The sequence below is a fragment of the Drosophila rhopaloa genome, unplaced genomic scaffold (assembly GCF_018152115.1).
Source record: "Drosophila rhopaloa isolate 14029-0021.01 unplaced genomic scaffold, ASM1815211v1 contig_2, whole genome shotgun sequence".
Lineage (NCBI taxonomy): Eukaryota > Metazoa > Arthropoda > Insecta > Diptera > Drosophilidae > Drosophila > Drosophila rhopaloa.
In genome coordinates, this window is record NW_025335083.1 from 22,405,313 (window position 1) to 22,419,435 (window position 14,123).

The following is a 14,123-nucleotide window of genomic DNA, read 5'->3' on the forward strand; positions in this document are numbered from 1 at the left end:
CCACTAGCATAATAAAAATGACAGCGAGCATGACAACACCGAATGAAATCGAATCGGTAGCGAAAATGTGTCAAATGGAATTTGAAACCGGCAGCTCCATCACTACTGGCTCCACCCGTTTCATACAACTCCTGACCAGGTGGCTTCGATTTGTGCTGGCCGACATGAAAAACAATTCAGTGTCATATTTGTGTGCTCGCTTTTTGCGTTTGTTTTGTAAACGCAGCTCATCGGAGTTGGTTCGATGGGTCTGGTCCTGGGGTCCTTCTGATCCTGGCATGGAAGGGCATTTGTCACTTAACGTACGAATAATTTGGACCGTTTTTCGATTGTCAACCCGGCCGCATTACGTCAACAGAACCGAGTAACTTCTCTGTTTGCATTTGAATATTGGACAATGATGCGGTCTTTTAGTGAGATGTCACATTTTCTGATTGCCACAAACCTTTTACTAATCGAAAATGTGTCATTTTCAGGAATGCATCACAAGCCCCAAATAAAAGTCAGTGCACTTTAAAAATTTAGTGTCCTTTAACGTTCCTTCTATGATGATATATTATATGATTTTATATTAGTGACCTTACGAATTTGAAAAAATACAATTTTGACTTTTGAAGTTAACATTTTAGCAACAAGCTTGGGTTTTATAAATTCCTATTAAATTGCTGCGGTCAAATTAAGTAAATCCAATATTATACGGTATTTTTTGTGACCGGCTCATCCAACAACTAAATCCCCATAAGTAAGCATGTAGTTTTTGGTGGATTTACGAGCTTAGCGCGCTTAATGAATGAACAAAAAAGAGAAACTTGGCAGCGGATTAAGAGCTTGGAATTAAAAAATAATATTTTTGCTAAAAAACAAATTAACTGAAATCTGCTCATTTGAATTCCAGGCGCCGAGCTAAAAATGCAAAAAGTAATTAATATTCTTGTGTTCGTGTGTCCATGGCGGAGAGGTCCGAGGGTCCCGCAGGACTATGTGGTGGACTGGACTCGACTGCATTTTCATAATTCCAGGACAACAGCGAGCAAAATGTCGGGGACAGCCAGCAGAAAGGAGCAAAACGAAGCGCAGTAAATTCCGACGCACTGGAATTTATGCAGCAAATATTAACTTACCACACACTCAAACACACAGACAGTGGGTCCTGGCACATAAATCCAAGGAAAGGAAGGCAAAGGCAAGGACATGGAGCAGCCAAATGATTCCCAACCACCCGATTTGTGCTTGGCCAGCAAGAACTGACAACAAAACTCATTAGCAGATCCGGCGACCGTGACCGTCGCGCGAATGGGCGTGGCACTCCCGCCCCTTGACCACGTCCCCTCACCCAGTGGTGGGCGTTGGCCGCCGGTCAACCGCAGACCCGGGAAATCGGTAGAAAACTCCGGACTCTCCAGACCCACCGAAAAAACGCAGCGTGCACTTCCGTTTGGCGAAAAATTCTCGTTATTTTATTCATATTTTCGCAGGCTGCACTTTATCTCACTGCGGCGGTCTTAGTTGGCGAAATTGTGTGCAACCACGAAAATCTAATAAGCGCGCAAATTTGTTGACATTGCGCAAATGTTTTTTACGGGCCTAGGAGGAGCAACTTTCGCCAGTTCAGCCCCCCAACGAAAACGGGCAGCTCCTTCGTTAAAGATGACTGTGGTCTGGCCTTGGGCCTTAACCCATTTCGACGCAGTGCCAGATTCTTTTTTCGGCTGTGGCCAAATGCAAAGTTCCTCTCTGCGGCAATTTTGAAATAATTATGGAGGGTAATTGGACTTCCCAGGGCAGTTAATTTCCATTTTAACAGAATGCTTTTCATTTGCATTACAATTTGGACAAAATTGTGGTATATTCCAGGAAAGTCATTAAAAACTGTCCTAACATGAAATATATTTTTAACAATATAACTATAAAAGTATTGTTTAAAATGCGAGTAATATTTAGTACCTATTAATTTGTAAATAAAATGTAACATTTGCTTTAGTAAGTTAGATATTTTGATGGAAGCTTTTTATAACAAGAAAATTTAAATGATTGTTATTTAAGACAATCAATAAAAAAAAGGTAAATTTTTAGCATTTTATAAATCAGTTAATTTATATTATCTTCCTCAAATGTTACCTTTTGAAATTTAATTTTATTAATAACATTTTATTTCTTTCTTTTTTATGAAAAATGCAAATTTCTGATCAAAGGGCAAATCGAGTTGCCTGTTTATAAATGGGTTAACATAGTTGAAGGAAAAAACAGAAGTCGGACAAAAAGCAGGACCCGAGATCACCACACCCGCAAACCGAAACTTTCTCGACATTTTTCTCTACCTTTGACAAGTCGCGTGCGATGGTGCGTAAACCTTTTAGCTTTTGCACTTTTGAAAACAGGTGAGGTAAAGGAAAAGCCAAGGGAAAACCAGACAAAAAAGCAACTTTGCATCGACGAGGTTTTTCGACCATAAAGATCCTTTATCGACCCAGATCGTCCGTCAGAGGCGGCGAGACAATTTCATTAAGCGCTGTGCCGTTTAAAGGCCAAGACTTCGCCTCCTTTGATTTTTATCGGTTGACCTCGACACGAGAGTGTCCCGTTGTCCAGGACTGTCTGACAGGATTAAATGCGAGAGCTGCCCGGGGACAGGGCGTAAAGTTTTTAATTATTTTTGTGGTTTGAAAATGCATTTCCCGCCAGCACAGCCACCCAGACAACCCATCCAACCCACACAACCCAGCCATCGCCTGTCAAGGCAAAGGACGTGCTGGGTGAGCTGAAGGATAAAGGAGCAACCGCAAACACCCCGACTTTTATCAGCGCCTTGCCATTGTCATGTGTTACCCATGGTGAGCTTACTGCATTCATTTAAAAGAAAAGTGCAATAACATGTTATTTCGCCCCGGACAGGACTCTTGGCCGCCTTCACTTCAGTTATTCCCGGTACGATTGTTAACGGTAAGCGGCTTAAAAACATTCACTGCCTTATTACGTAATTACAAGCGGATGACAAGGGGGGGGCGGAGCGGAGGCATTCGCTGCATTGAATTATTCGAAATACGCGAATAATTGAAAACGAGCAGTAAAAAATATAAATTGGAAAAAGGGGAGAGTCGTCTGAAATCAATGAAAAATTCAGTGATTTACATCACCATTCAGACATTTTTCGCTCATTATGGAAATTTATTTATTATACCCCGCGTTTTGAATAAAAATCGTTTTCCCTGTCCTTCCGAAGGAAACTGTGCAAACGACAGAGAAATGGTCAAGCTTACACTAAATGAATGCAGATTCGACGGATTATTTATCAATTTGATTGATTGCGGGTTTCAAAAACACCACCCATATAATTTTATAAACTATATAGTAGGTATTTTCGGTATTACTTCAAAACATATTCATTTTTCTGAGTGGCCTTTATATATACTCTATCAAGAAATAATCAACTATTGTGTGCACCACTTATCGAGACTTTATAAAGCTCACCTCTTATGCAAGTTCCAACGAACTCCAGCTAATGCCATATTTTTCGGAGTATGACTGAGACCGACAAGAAACGAGGGCAGCTATTTTTCGAGGAAATATCCGCAGAAATTTTCACAATTAATATCCACTTCCTGTGCAGACGACTTGCAAGTTGCAACCATTTCTGAATGCAGCCGGCAGGGCAACAACAAGTATTTACTGGGTGGGTGGGTAGCCATTCCGCAAGTAACCCCAAACTGCCGCGGAGTTCACATGTGAGTTCATTGCTGCCATTAATGAATACGTGTGCAGCAATAAACCCATTTTTTATGGGTAAAAGTCACGTGAGAAACTATTTAGTACATCTACGAACGAGTCTGGTGGAAAGTGGGTGCAAAGTCGGTGCAACTTTGTGCCTGACACAGCCAGAAGAAAAGGCAACTTTCCTTCTTCACTGAGGAGCCCCCGAACGAATCACAGCAAAAAAAAGTGAAAATATTTTCCAGCTACTCACATGCATATTTATATGTGTGTACCATCCTAACCAGAACCAAAAAGTGAGGCATTTTGTGTGCTGGCTGAATTAATTTTTGGCATTTATCAACTAAGCAAATTGAAATCGTGTCGGTCGAGTCTGGCATTCCTAACCCAGTTTATTGTTGGGCTCCTCTTGATATGTGCACTCAAGCACTTTTTGCAAGGCCTTGTGGGCCCCCCTGTTGTTGAACAAGTAAATCAACGAGTTTTTGATACTTCCTCAACTTTTTTGGCACATCAGATAATTGATTTGCAAGTGGAGCGACTGGGGCGTTAATGAATGACGCTTGTCAAAGTTTTTAAAACTCTTTCGTTTTCGATCAAACTGGTGAAACACAGAAAAAAAACATTTTAGAAATAAATGCTCCAATGCTAATAAGTTTAAGCATTAATATATTTTCTATGGATTTTCTATATTTTAATATTCAATTTATCAAAATGTGCTAATTACTTTATTATTTGTAAAGACTTGACTTCTAAATAAAATCCATTAAAATGTCTTTATACAACTTAGACCTCCTTATATGCTGGCTAAGCTTAGTCACCTATTCCACTCCTAAGAGGCGGAGAAAAGAAAAGTATTTCAATGAATCCACATTCAGGCCGACACCCGAACATAAAAGTAGCAAAACTTGTGCACTTTATGGATCTCTTACCGCAGAGAACTAGCATTACGACCTTGTGGGTGGGTGGGCGTTTTGGGGGGCAATACGGCAATGCACCCATTAGGCCGACCGGTAAATGAGCATTGAAGCAATTCATAAAACTGCCCAAACAAAAAGCCAATTTTATTCGTTCTAGGCACGCGTAAGTGGCGGCTTTCCTTTCTTCTCCGTGGCGCCATTGTAATAGTCCGGCGTAGTCCACAGCCCGGAGTCCAAAGTGCCGGAGTCCGGCTGGGCGATGGTGAAAACGTGTTTACGCTTTTATTATGTAAAGAACCGGACAAGCCACTCCGTGGCCGTAAAAAGAGCCGACGCACACTTGGACTCCACAAATCTGCGTGGAGTGTTTTAGGCGTACACAAGTTCTCGGAAGTCCTTGCTCCTGCGCCGTAACGTATGCAAAGTAATTGCGCGCATTAAATATGTTCTGTTTTTATTAACTGCCGCGGTGGCTTCACTCTCTGAACGAGAAACAATTAAGAAAAACAGCCGCGTATCATAAAAATTAAAATTATGCAAATTCAAAAATTTTTAAACCAACAGCAGCAAAAAGAAGACGGGAAATTCTGGAAGGCTGCAGGCAATTTCAGACCATTCAGTTGGCCTTGTTTACATTTATTCTCCTATTTAGCGCATGCAAATCCCATAAAAACTCATTTTGAGCCAATTGACTGCTTTGTTATTTTTTTTTATTGTTTTGCGTAGTCTTTGAGTTTTTCATTGCCGTAGCTCTGGTATTTTTTGTAGTCCCAGCTAAGCTACAGTTGGGGTTTTCCAAAGGGGAAAACTGCAGACGATGTCCCTCTATCATCGTCTCCTCTGCTCAACGGTAATTAACTAAATTCGTGTTTTCATTGGACAGACAACGAGAGCGGAAAGCGAGAACAATGAAAAAATCCTTTCATTTGCGAAAATTGTTTAGCTCCGGAAAAATAACAACGAATCTGGTAACGGGCAACGAAATCGCAAATAGAAATCTAAAAATCCACTGCTGGAAAATGTAACCGTAAATGGGTACTAATACAATGGTTTCCCCCATTCGATTACACTGGGAAAAAATAAACTTCAAATTTGAACTTAATTTTATTATATTCCGTCCAGGACAGTACTATTTTTGGTGCAATCGACAAGAATTCGTTCTTGTCCTATAAATATATCCAAAATAAACTTCGTATTATGCAATAAAAGTAACATTATTTTTTTGTTTTTTTATTCGCCATTTTGTATGAATCTCACCAGTGCTTTTTTTGTTAGTTTTAACTATATTAAAAGTCTGTATTCTCCAGGACTTTAAAATAATTTATTAGTGGTCATAACATTTTTTCAGTGGTCTTCTTTTTAAGCAACTTTAGCGAAACTCGCCATACTACACACACTGAGGAGTGCTTGTTGGTTTTTAATTTTATAGCCAAACAATATGCTTACAGATTTCGTTTGCAGTTTTTATTAAAAATCGATTGCCCCACGCTCGCAGATGCGAAACATCGAAATAGAAAAAATACATGCACTTGAAGCATCCATCCGTGTGCAGCGGGTTAGCAATAATATCCGTTTGGCTTGTGGCTTTGCAACTTTCACATATATAGTATATACATAGCGATGAGTTCGTTGCAATTTGACTTCGTAAGAGTAGCAATAAGGTAATACGATTCCCCAGCCTGCATGTGTGTATATTGACATGCTCCCTCTTAAATTAATCATGGATTCTCTATGAATGTGTATATGTATGTATATGTTATAAGGGAACGGAATTGTAATTAAAATTGCAGAGTTATTTGTTACATGAGCCAGACGGTCGGCTTCTTGAATAATTGTATTTCATTGTATTTGTCTATGCTTCAAAAGGGGTTTTTATTAAGCTGGGGAATAACCTTCTGCAAGACTTTTCACACTTTTTTTTATACGATATTTACACTTCTGTTTAAATGTAACTAAGCTAGGATTACTCATAAGTTATTATTAATTCTAAAATACTTTTACTCTTTGCCATTCATAGTAATATAATATAGTGCATTTTAAGCATTTAAATACAAATTCGACTAATACTTCAACTCTAATTTTGAGTCCTTTTTGGAGAATTATCGACCAACTTTAGCGTTGATATATATACTATATTGTTGCTTGAGCATCTTGCACTTCACTGTGCACGCATTTCCCCACTATTATCTATTTTTCTCTCTAGATGTATATATATGTATATATACGGATATCCACCACCCACTGCAGATTACCAAAGTCGCAGCTAACATATTTCGCTCACAGAAAAAAAGAACAGGAAAAGGAATAGCTGGTGGAAAAGAAGTAGGAAAAAATGGGAAACTGTTGCAAGTGTGCTAAAGTTTCATGCTTCATTGGATGCCGACACCCGGGCCCTTTTCCCATTACCCATTTTCTTGGGCTCCTTGGAGCCCGTTTTCTTGGCGGCAACGTCGAGGCACGCGCTCTCCAAGAACAATCAAATTTGCAGCGAGCTTCTCCGGGTGTAATATTCCGGGGAGCCAGTCAGACATGTGGCTGTGCTCCTTGGCCTCATCCTGCGGCACATCCTGCTGCACCACATGCAATAATGTGGTGCGACCGGGGAGGCACTTTCATAATCGAAACACTCGAGCCAGCCGAAAGAAAGCCAAGAACCGATGCAGGTCCATGTTTGGCCGGAATTCTCCCGAGGCTTTGGGCCCATTAAAGCATTCGCAATTTAAAAAGGCAAACTCCCCCGACCGCCATTGTCTGCAGCCACTCGAGCACACATATGCTTAACGCTTATTTTTGGGTCTGAATATATGGTATATGGCCCGTCGGATGGATCCCCTTTATAGTTCGTAGGCAGGGGAAGGCCTTAAACGGTCGCTTCCGTCTTTGCCTCTTTCACTTTTTTATTTGCATATTTTAATGCAAATTGTGCAGAATTAATTTAGTGCTGTTTAGTCTCGAACTCGAAGCCCGACCCTCGGATCCATATCCCCCCTCCTCGAATTCACCACATTTTTCCCTGTGTGTCTGCTCGTGTCGCGTGGGTGGTTTTCGTTTCATATGTAAATATTCAAGTTTCAAGTTATTTTCCCTTCGAGTTCTTCGTCGTCTCCATTGTCGTTTTACTTTATTGTTTATGCCTGAATTGTGTTTGAGCAGCACTGGAGTGTGGCCTAGTTTCGGGCCAAGGGGCAATGAATGTGCGAAAAATATTTTATGAGCTATATTATGTAAACTGAATTTAGTTTTCCGTTGTCCCAGCCATCTCCCTCCTTTTTGTTTGACATTATTTGCTCTCTCTTATTTGGGCTCATTGTGCAAGTTTGTTGGACAAACATGTTTGGGGTCACTCCGGGTTTGTTTGCCTATGAATGAACCAATCCGGACACGATTTGGGTTTAAGAAATGTTAAAATGCCATAGAAAGTCTCATTAGCTGGGGCTTCGTTCTGGATTCAGGACTCTCGCTTGCAGCTTGAATATTCATGCGTGAAGAGGCGACAACCAAGAGAATTATTACAGGGAATTGCATAAAAAATGTTGCTCACGTACAAAGGAAATGAAATGAAATGAATTTCAGAGCCGTCCTTCACTTTGTTCGCTAGTTATCTGGCTCCGTTTGCCGTGGCCCCGCTGTTCCGCTCCCTTTTTTTTTTTTTTGTCCTCGCCGAAGCATCTGCAGCTGGGCCTTGGAGCGCGAGAGCTCAGGGAAATTTATGCTGATCATTCATAATGTCAAAGACGCGCCAAAGGATACGGGCCACTGTTCCAGGACCTCGGACTAGGCTCGACACCAGCGCGAGAATGAATGGCCCAGGTCAGGGCAGGACCACTGATAGTCTGCCCCAAATTTGGTTAACCCCTTAAGAGCCAACGTTGCGTATGAGCAACTTTTTCATTTGTGTCCACTGTAAAAAGGCATCTATATCTTTTGCAAAGAAAAAAATTATAAAAAGCTGAAGTGCTGGCATTTAATTATATTTTTTTGGCCAACATAAATTTAGTGTTAATTTAAAAGAATTGAAAAAAAAAAATTAAAAGATTAAGATTAAGATAATAAGCTCTTGTTCAATCTTGAAAAACTCAAAACCTACAAAAAATCTGTACTTATCATAAATGGAGAAATTGTTCCATGGAAATCTGATTTTATGGAAAAGTCCTCAATTCATAAAGGGTTAAAATCCACTTTTACTGAAGCACTTTCTGCGCTCAGCTTTTCGGGGCTTCTAATCATCGCCGTATTATCATCGCAATGGCGCCAAATGAGGCGCTGCAAAGGGAAAATCAGGGGGCGAAAAAAAAGGAAAGTGAGTTTCCATTTATGGCTAAACAAATGCCAGGAGCTGCTGTCTCCCCGGCCCTTGGCCAAATTATTTATATGTAAAGCGAGCTGTGTCGCCGAGTCGGGGGAAATCAGCAAAGCAAAGCAAAGCAGCAGCAAAGCAACAGAAACACGAAAAACCGTGCACAATAAGAAAGGAAAATCAATTTCCGCTTTCGAAATAATTCCAAAGCCATACAATAGCGGGGGATCCAAAGCCGGGGCTGAGCTCCTGCTAAAGCCAAAAGGAGCAGAGATGAACGCAAAGCAGTGCGGCAGCGAGAAAAAGTTGCCATTATCCTGTGCGGATGCGAGATAAGATATTTGCACAAGAATGGCATTCAGTTGATAAAATCCGATTTGAAAATGAGCGAATGCCTGGCAATGAGCAAGACACGCGGCCCATCAGCCCAAGAGCCCAAGAGCCCAGGCAGGAATCGAAGGATTCGAAGGACTCGGAAGGAGGCGAACAGAACAGAACAGAAACAGAGGACTGCGCCCGGTTGGGATAACAATTTTATAAATAAATATTTGTGCGGGCGAGTCCTTGCCGGCTGTCTCTTTGCGTTTCGCTTTTGAACTCAACTATCGGGCGATAAATCATTTGAAGTCTCCAACACCATTGGCCCGGTGACAATCTCTGCCGGACGGACGAGCTCCTCCTTCCTCCCGACTCCTCTTTTTTACGCACTTTTGGCCCCGTAAATCTGTGCCGGAGAGGCAGCAAAAAAAAAAAAAAAAAAAGAGGGAACAGTTCAAGTAGAGAAACGGAAGCTTGTCTCCGTCTGATAGCCTCAATGACTTCCGTTCCTGGCGTTTAATGCTTTTTAATGAGTTGCTGCTGCAAAATGTTTGAGGACATCGACATGGACGAGGATGAGGATGTGGATGTGGATGTGTACATGGACATGGGAAGCTTAATCGATTTCATTGTCGCCCAGACAAGGTTTCAGGTCAGGAAATTGCTCAAGTTCCTTGAAACTCTTAAACTTTAATTTGCACCCACAATTTATAGCATACCTTTTGGGGCAGTTTATTGCTTTCGAATGGATTTCTTGTGAAAGATTTGACTTTATTTAATAGAGCACATAATGTTTAATTAATGTTTAAATCTCTGAAAAAACAGAAACTTGTTTTTCACAAAATTTAATTATTTACATAATTAAGAGGATAAGTTAAATGGGCATGGCATTCATTTCTCAATTCATGTAATTTTTAAAGCAGGTATTTAAACAAAACTTTTTGATTATTTTATAAACCTAAACTCAAATGCTAATGAGACTATCAATAGAATAACAATTTGATGAATAAACTTATTTCTTTAATCAATTTTTATGTACTCCGTAACCCGGAGATTTTACCCAAAGAACTGATTTCGAGAACACTCATGGCCTGTCAATAGATTGATGGCCTCGTGTCCTTGCCCTATGATGTCCGATTTCAGCATTGTGTCCAAATCGTTTTCGGACGACAGTTTAGAATTCGATTGGCCCAAGTTGGAGCCAGTCGGACCCAGTCTGATTACTTATGCCAGTCAGGTAAATCTTGTAAAGATTGTCTCCAGCGTCTCGTTTCGGCGTCAGGTCGACTTTGCTGGCTCCCAGAGTTTGCTTTTCACTTTTCTTTGGTTGTGCCGACTTGATTTGTTGGCTGTGCCTTTAAGTGGGGCCTTAATTTGTTTTGGTCACTGGGAGCGCGATTTGCTCGGAGCGCGGCCATATGTCTTGGTTGCCAGGGGCAGGGCGCCAAGATGGATGCCCTGGGCCGCGGGTGGTTGGCTTCCTTCCTGGATTTCTCAGCCCCGTTCCGCGTCTTGACAAATGAGTGGCCCAAAGGTCGTTGCCAGGGTCGCGATTGCCGTTGCTGTGTTATTTTTTATTATTTGTTTATGCGTTGCCCGTCCGCCGTTCTGGTCTATTGAAAAATCTTTCTTCTTCCCTTCTTTCCAGAGATGGGGGAAAACAAGAAAGTAATGCAGGAAGATAAACAAGTAGCCGCAAATGGCCACGAGGACTCCTGACCAGAGTCCCACTTCCGGGCCACGTTCTCGGGCAGGACCTAACAAATTGTGGGCAATATTTTCATTTCATCAGGAGTGTCCTTGGACGCTACTGCCAGCGCCTTGGGGCCCCCCCAAGTTGGTAACTTTATTGCATTATTGAAAAACTTGTCAAAATATTTTGAATGTGTAGAAAAGCTCTTGGCTCTTATTAAATTTGCCATCCGCCGCACCGCACCGCCCTGCTCTGATAATTGTATGAAAATATTGTATTTCAAGAATGCAGGAGACGTGGGCAATATCTCTTATTATGTTTATTTTCAGAACTTACCTCGGACGACGGCACTTGGGAGTGTGCATTTTTAAGCGAGCTGCTTTTTCTGGCTCCGGTTTGAATGGCTTGAATTGCTCATGGTTTAATTAACGCAAATGGCAATATTAAAATGTTATGAATTTCATATTTTATGCAAGTAAGGAATTTTAACAGCAACCACGTGTGCTGATGCTTTTTTGCGAATTCATGTTTTGCAATCAAGTGAATTTGTTGTGGTTTAATTAAATTGCTGTTGATCCTTGCTAGATTCGTTGGCCATACTTTTTATTTGCGCCACTGCAAGGAAAATGTGAAATGTTTATTTATTAAATAATATGTTTTTGATGCATTAAAGTGTTTTTATAACTTGTGGCTTTGGTGACTCGAAAAAGGAGAAAGGGCGGACACAGATGCAGGTTTCCCGGTTATTAAATTTTAATTTGACTAATTAAATAACAATGTGAAGTGAAAAAGGTGTCCAAAAAATTATCTAGATGTCTGAAATCCTTAAAGAAATATATCCAAAGGTTTTTGTAGTTATTTTGATTTAACAGGAGTTATCAATAGAAATAGCTTCTTGTTTTGAAACCATTTCCCATTGAAACTTTTAAAATGGATTTCTATTCTACCTTATGACAAAGAACCCCCTGCCCATCCTAATTGCCATAAAATGTTTGGTTTCAATTGCAGGTCTGTCCAGAGCAAAAACTAATTGATGACCAAACCGGATAGACCTTAGTCCCTGCCCTTCCTAACATTCGTACTTTCCTGAAACACAATCCGGGGCAACGAAGCTCCTGTCGTGGCTACATTTTATTTTCGAAAATAATGAAGCTCATGGTGAAAATAATTGGTACATATTGATGAAATTTAATACGTTGAGAAAAGCTCAATTCGCTCGTTGGCTAAGCGGGACGCGGTGCAACAACAATTCGCATCAAATATCCAATTAAACAACAAATTCTAATTTATGTTGCGCAAGTTGCCCGCTCTTGTTTTGTTTGCCTTAGTAATTCATAGTAAATTATTTTGGCGTAATTATTTTGTGGCTATCTATTAAATATCTCTGACATTGCGTTTGTTGTTTGACGTTGGACAATTATTTTCGATTCATTAATACGAAATTGTTTTGTTTCTAGTTTCGCTGAAGAAGTTGATGTGTTCTGTTTTTTTGTTGCAGCGCATAATTGAAAATGGGCTGCCTAATTAGTAAAAGGTTTTCACCCGCGTGTGTCCCAGTTTTTCTTGTGTGAATTTATGTGTATACTGCTGTCAATATTGTCATGTTTTAAACCGCCGAAAAACACACGAACGTCTATTATGTGAAAATGCACATATGGCTGACTGCTTGACATATAAATGTCGCAGTCAATAACACAAAAGACCCCGGAGAACACATTTTAGAATCGAAACCGGAAGGGCAAGAAAACCATCAAAAATACGTCTAAATAGCACCCTTTTTTTCCATTATTTTTATATTTAAAGCGAACAATATTCAAAGCTATATCTTCATTATATTAACAGGGATTCAAATCTAAACAAAATATATTTATTGATTAAATATAATTTAAATCTTACTATTTATTATACTATTTAAATCTTTTAGTTAATAGTTAATGACATACTTGAAATTGTTTCAAGTGTTTTTTATAATTATTTTGGATTCTTTATCTACTTTTTCATGGATACCTCGAAGTCTTTTTCAATTCATTTGTTTTCTTATGAAAAACCACGAAAGTCCATGAGTTGAGCGAGTGTCACGCACATTTCTCCCTCCCCAGTTTCACTCCCCTTTTTTGCACCCATCTCAATGGCAATTTCTATGCGCATTTTTCTATTATTTATTATTTTTATTGAGCCCCGACTCGAATGGAATACTGGGGTGTTGTGGTGGCATGTCGTGCTGACAGCTGCCATTGATTTCGTTTAAAGGCGAAAAGAAAATTAGGCACGTTTCCATTTCATTTGCATGCAGTGCTGAATTAAAATTATATTCATTCATATGTATAAGTGCGAGTGTATCGGGCAATGCAATAATATTTCCTCTGATTTGGTATAATAACATTACCGCCTGTCGCATAAATTATGCATTGAATAACCAAAAAGAGCGTAATTGGCAAATATACATTTTTGATTTGCTTATCATACTTTTTCATGGATGAGTATAAAGATCAGAGCAATTTGCAAGTTGACTTTAAAACTATTATCCAAACTAAAAATATATGCATTTTTTTCTACACAGAGGAAAATTGTTTAGTTGTTGCTGATCAATTATTTATTTCGTTTGAGTGTGACGAAATAAATTCCATTAAATAAACAAACCTTTTCTTTAACATTAAATTTTATAGGAACTGAAAGCAGCATATAGACAATTCCATTTAGTTTTTATTAATTGGATTTTAATTTCATAAAGTATTTTTTTTTGTATTTTTTCATGTGTGTTTGCTGGTAAAATGGATTCCTCGAAGCAGCTTAAAATTGCTCAGCAATTGAAACCCAATTTTCCACCACCTCTAACATTTTGCAGGAGCAACGTCGACAAGTCAATTTCTGTATCGATTCGTTCGAAGAAAAAGCAATTAAACAGCCTGTGCTGTGTGAAAATATTCTTTAAATTGAAAATCATAATTATTCATGACGAGGCCGTTGGAGCGGAGTGCTTTTGTGCGAGTAGAAAAATGGTTATAGTCAGTCACTCATATTGGTTGTTTGGCGAGCTCTTAAATATAAAACATTTAACGTTCGCCTTTGTTGATGGCTCGACTCATTCGCTTCATTTGTTGGATGCATAAAGCCGTTCGCAATTCAGGGGCTCTCGTATCGGTCGAGCCCATTGTGAGCGGTTTTTCCATCATATTCGCTCTTTTTG

The 14,123-nt window shown here is 39.8% G+C and overlaps 1 protein-coding gene across 1 annotated transcript in view; it reads right to left on the bottom strand.

The window, feature by feature from the left end:
- Positions 1 to 14,123, bottom strand: part of LOC108041268 (protein O-mannosyl-transferase TMTC1) — a 46,474-nt gene that overhangs the window by 27,892 nt on the left and 4,459 nt on the right. Inside the window, 1 exon segment of the mRNA XM_044460246.1 lies at positions 11,273 to 11,551. Coding sequence (XP_044316181.1) covers positions 11,273 to 11,301 — 29 coding nt within the window. The 5' untranslated portion in view covers positions 11,302 to 11,551.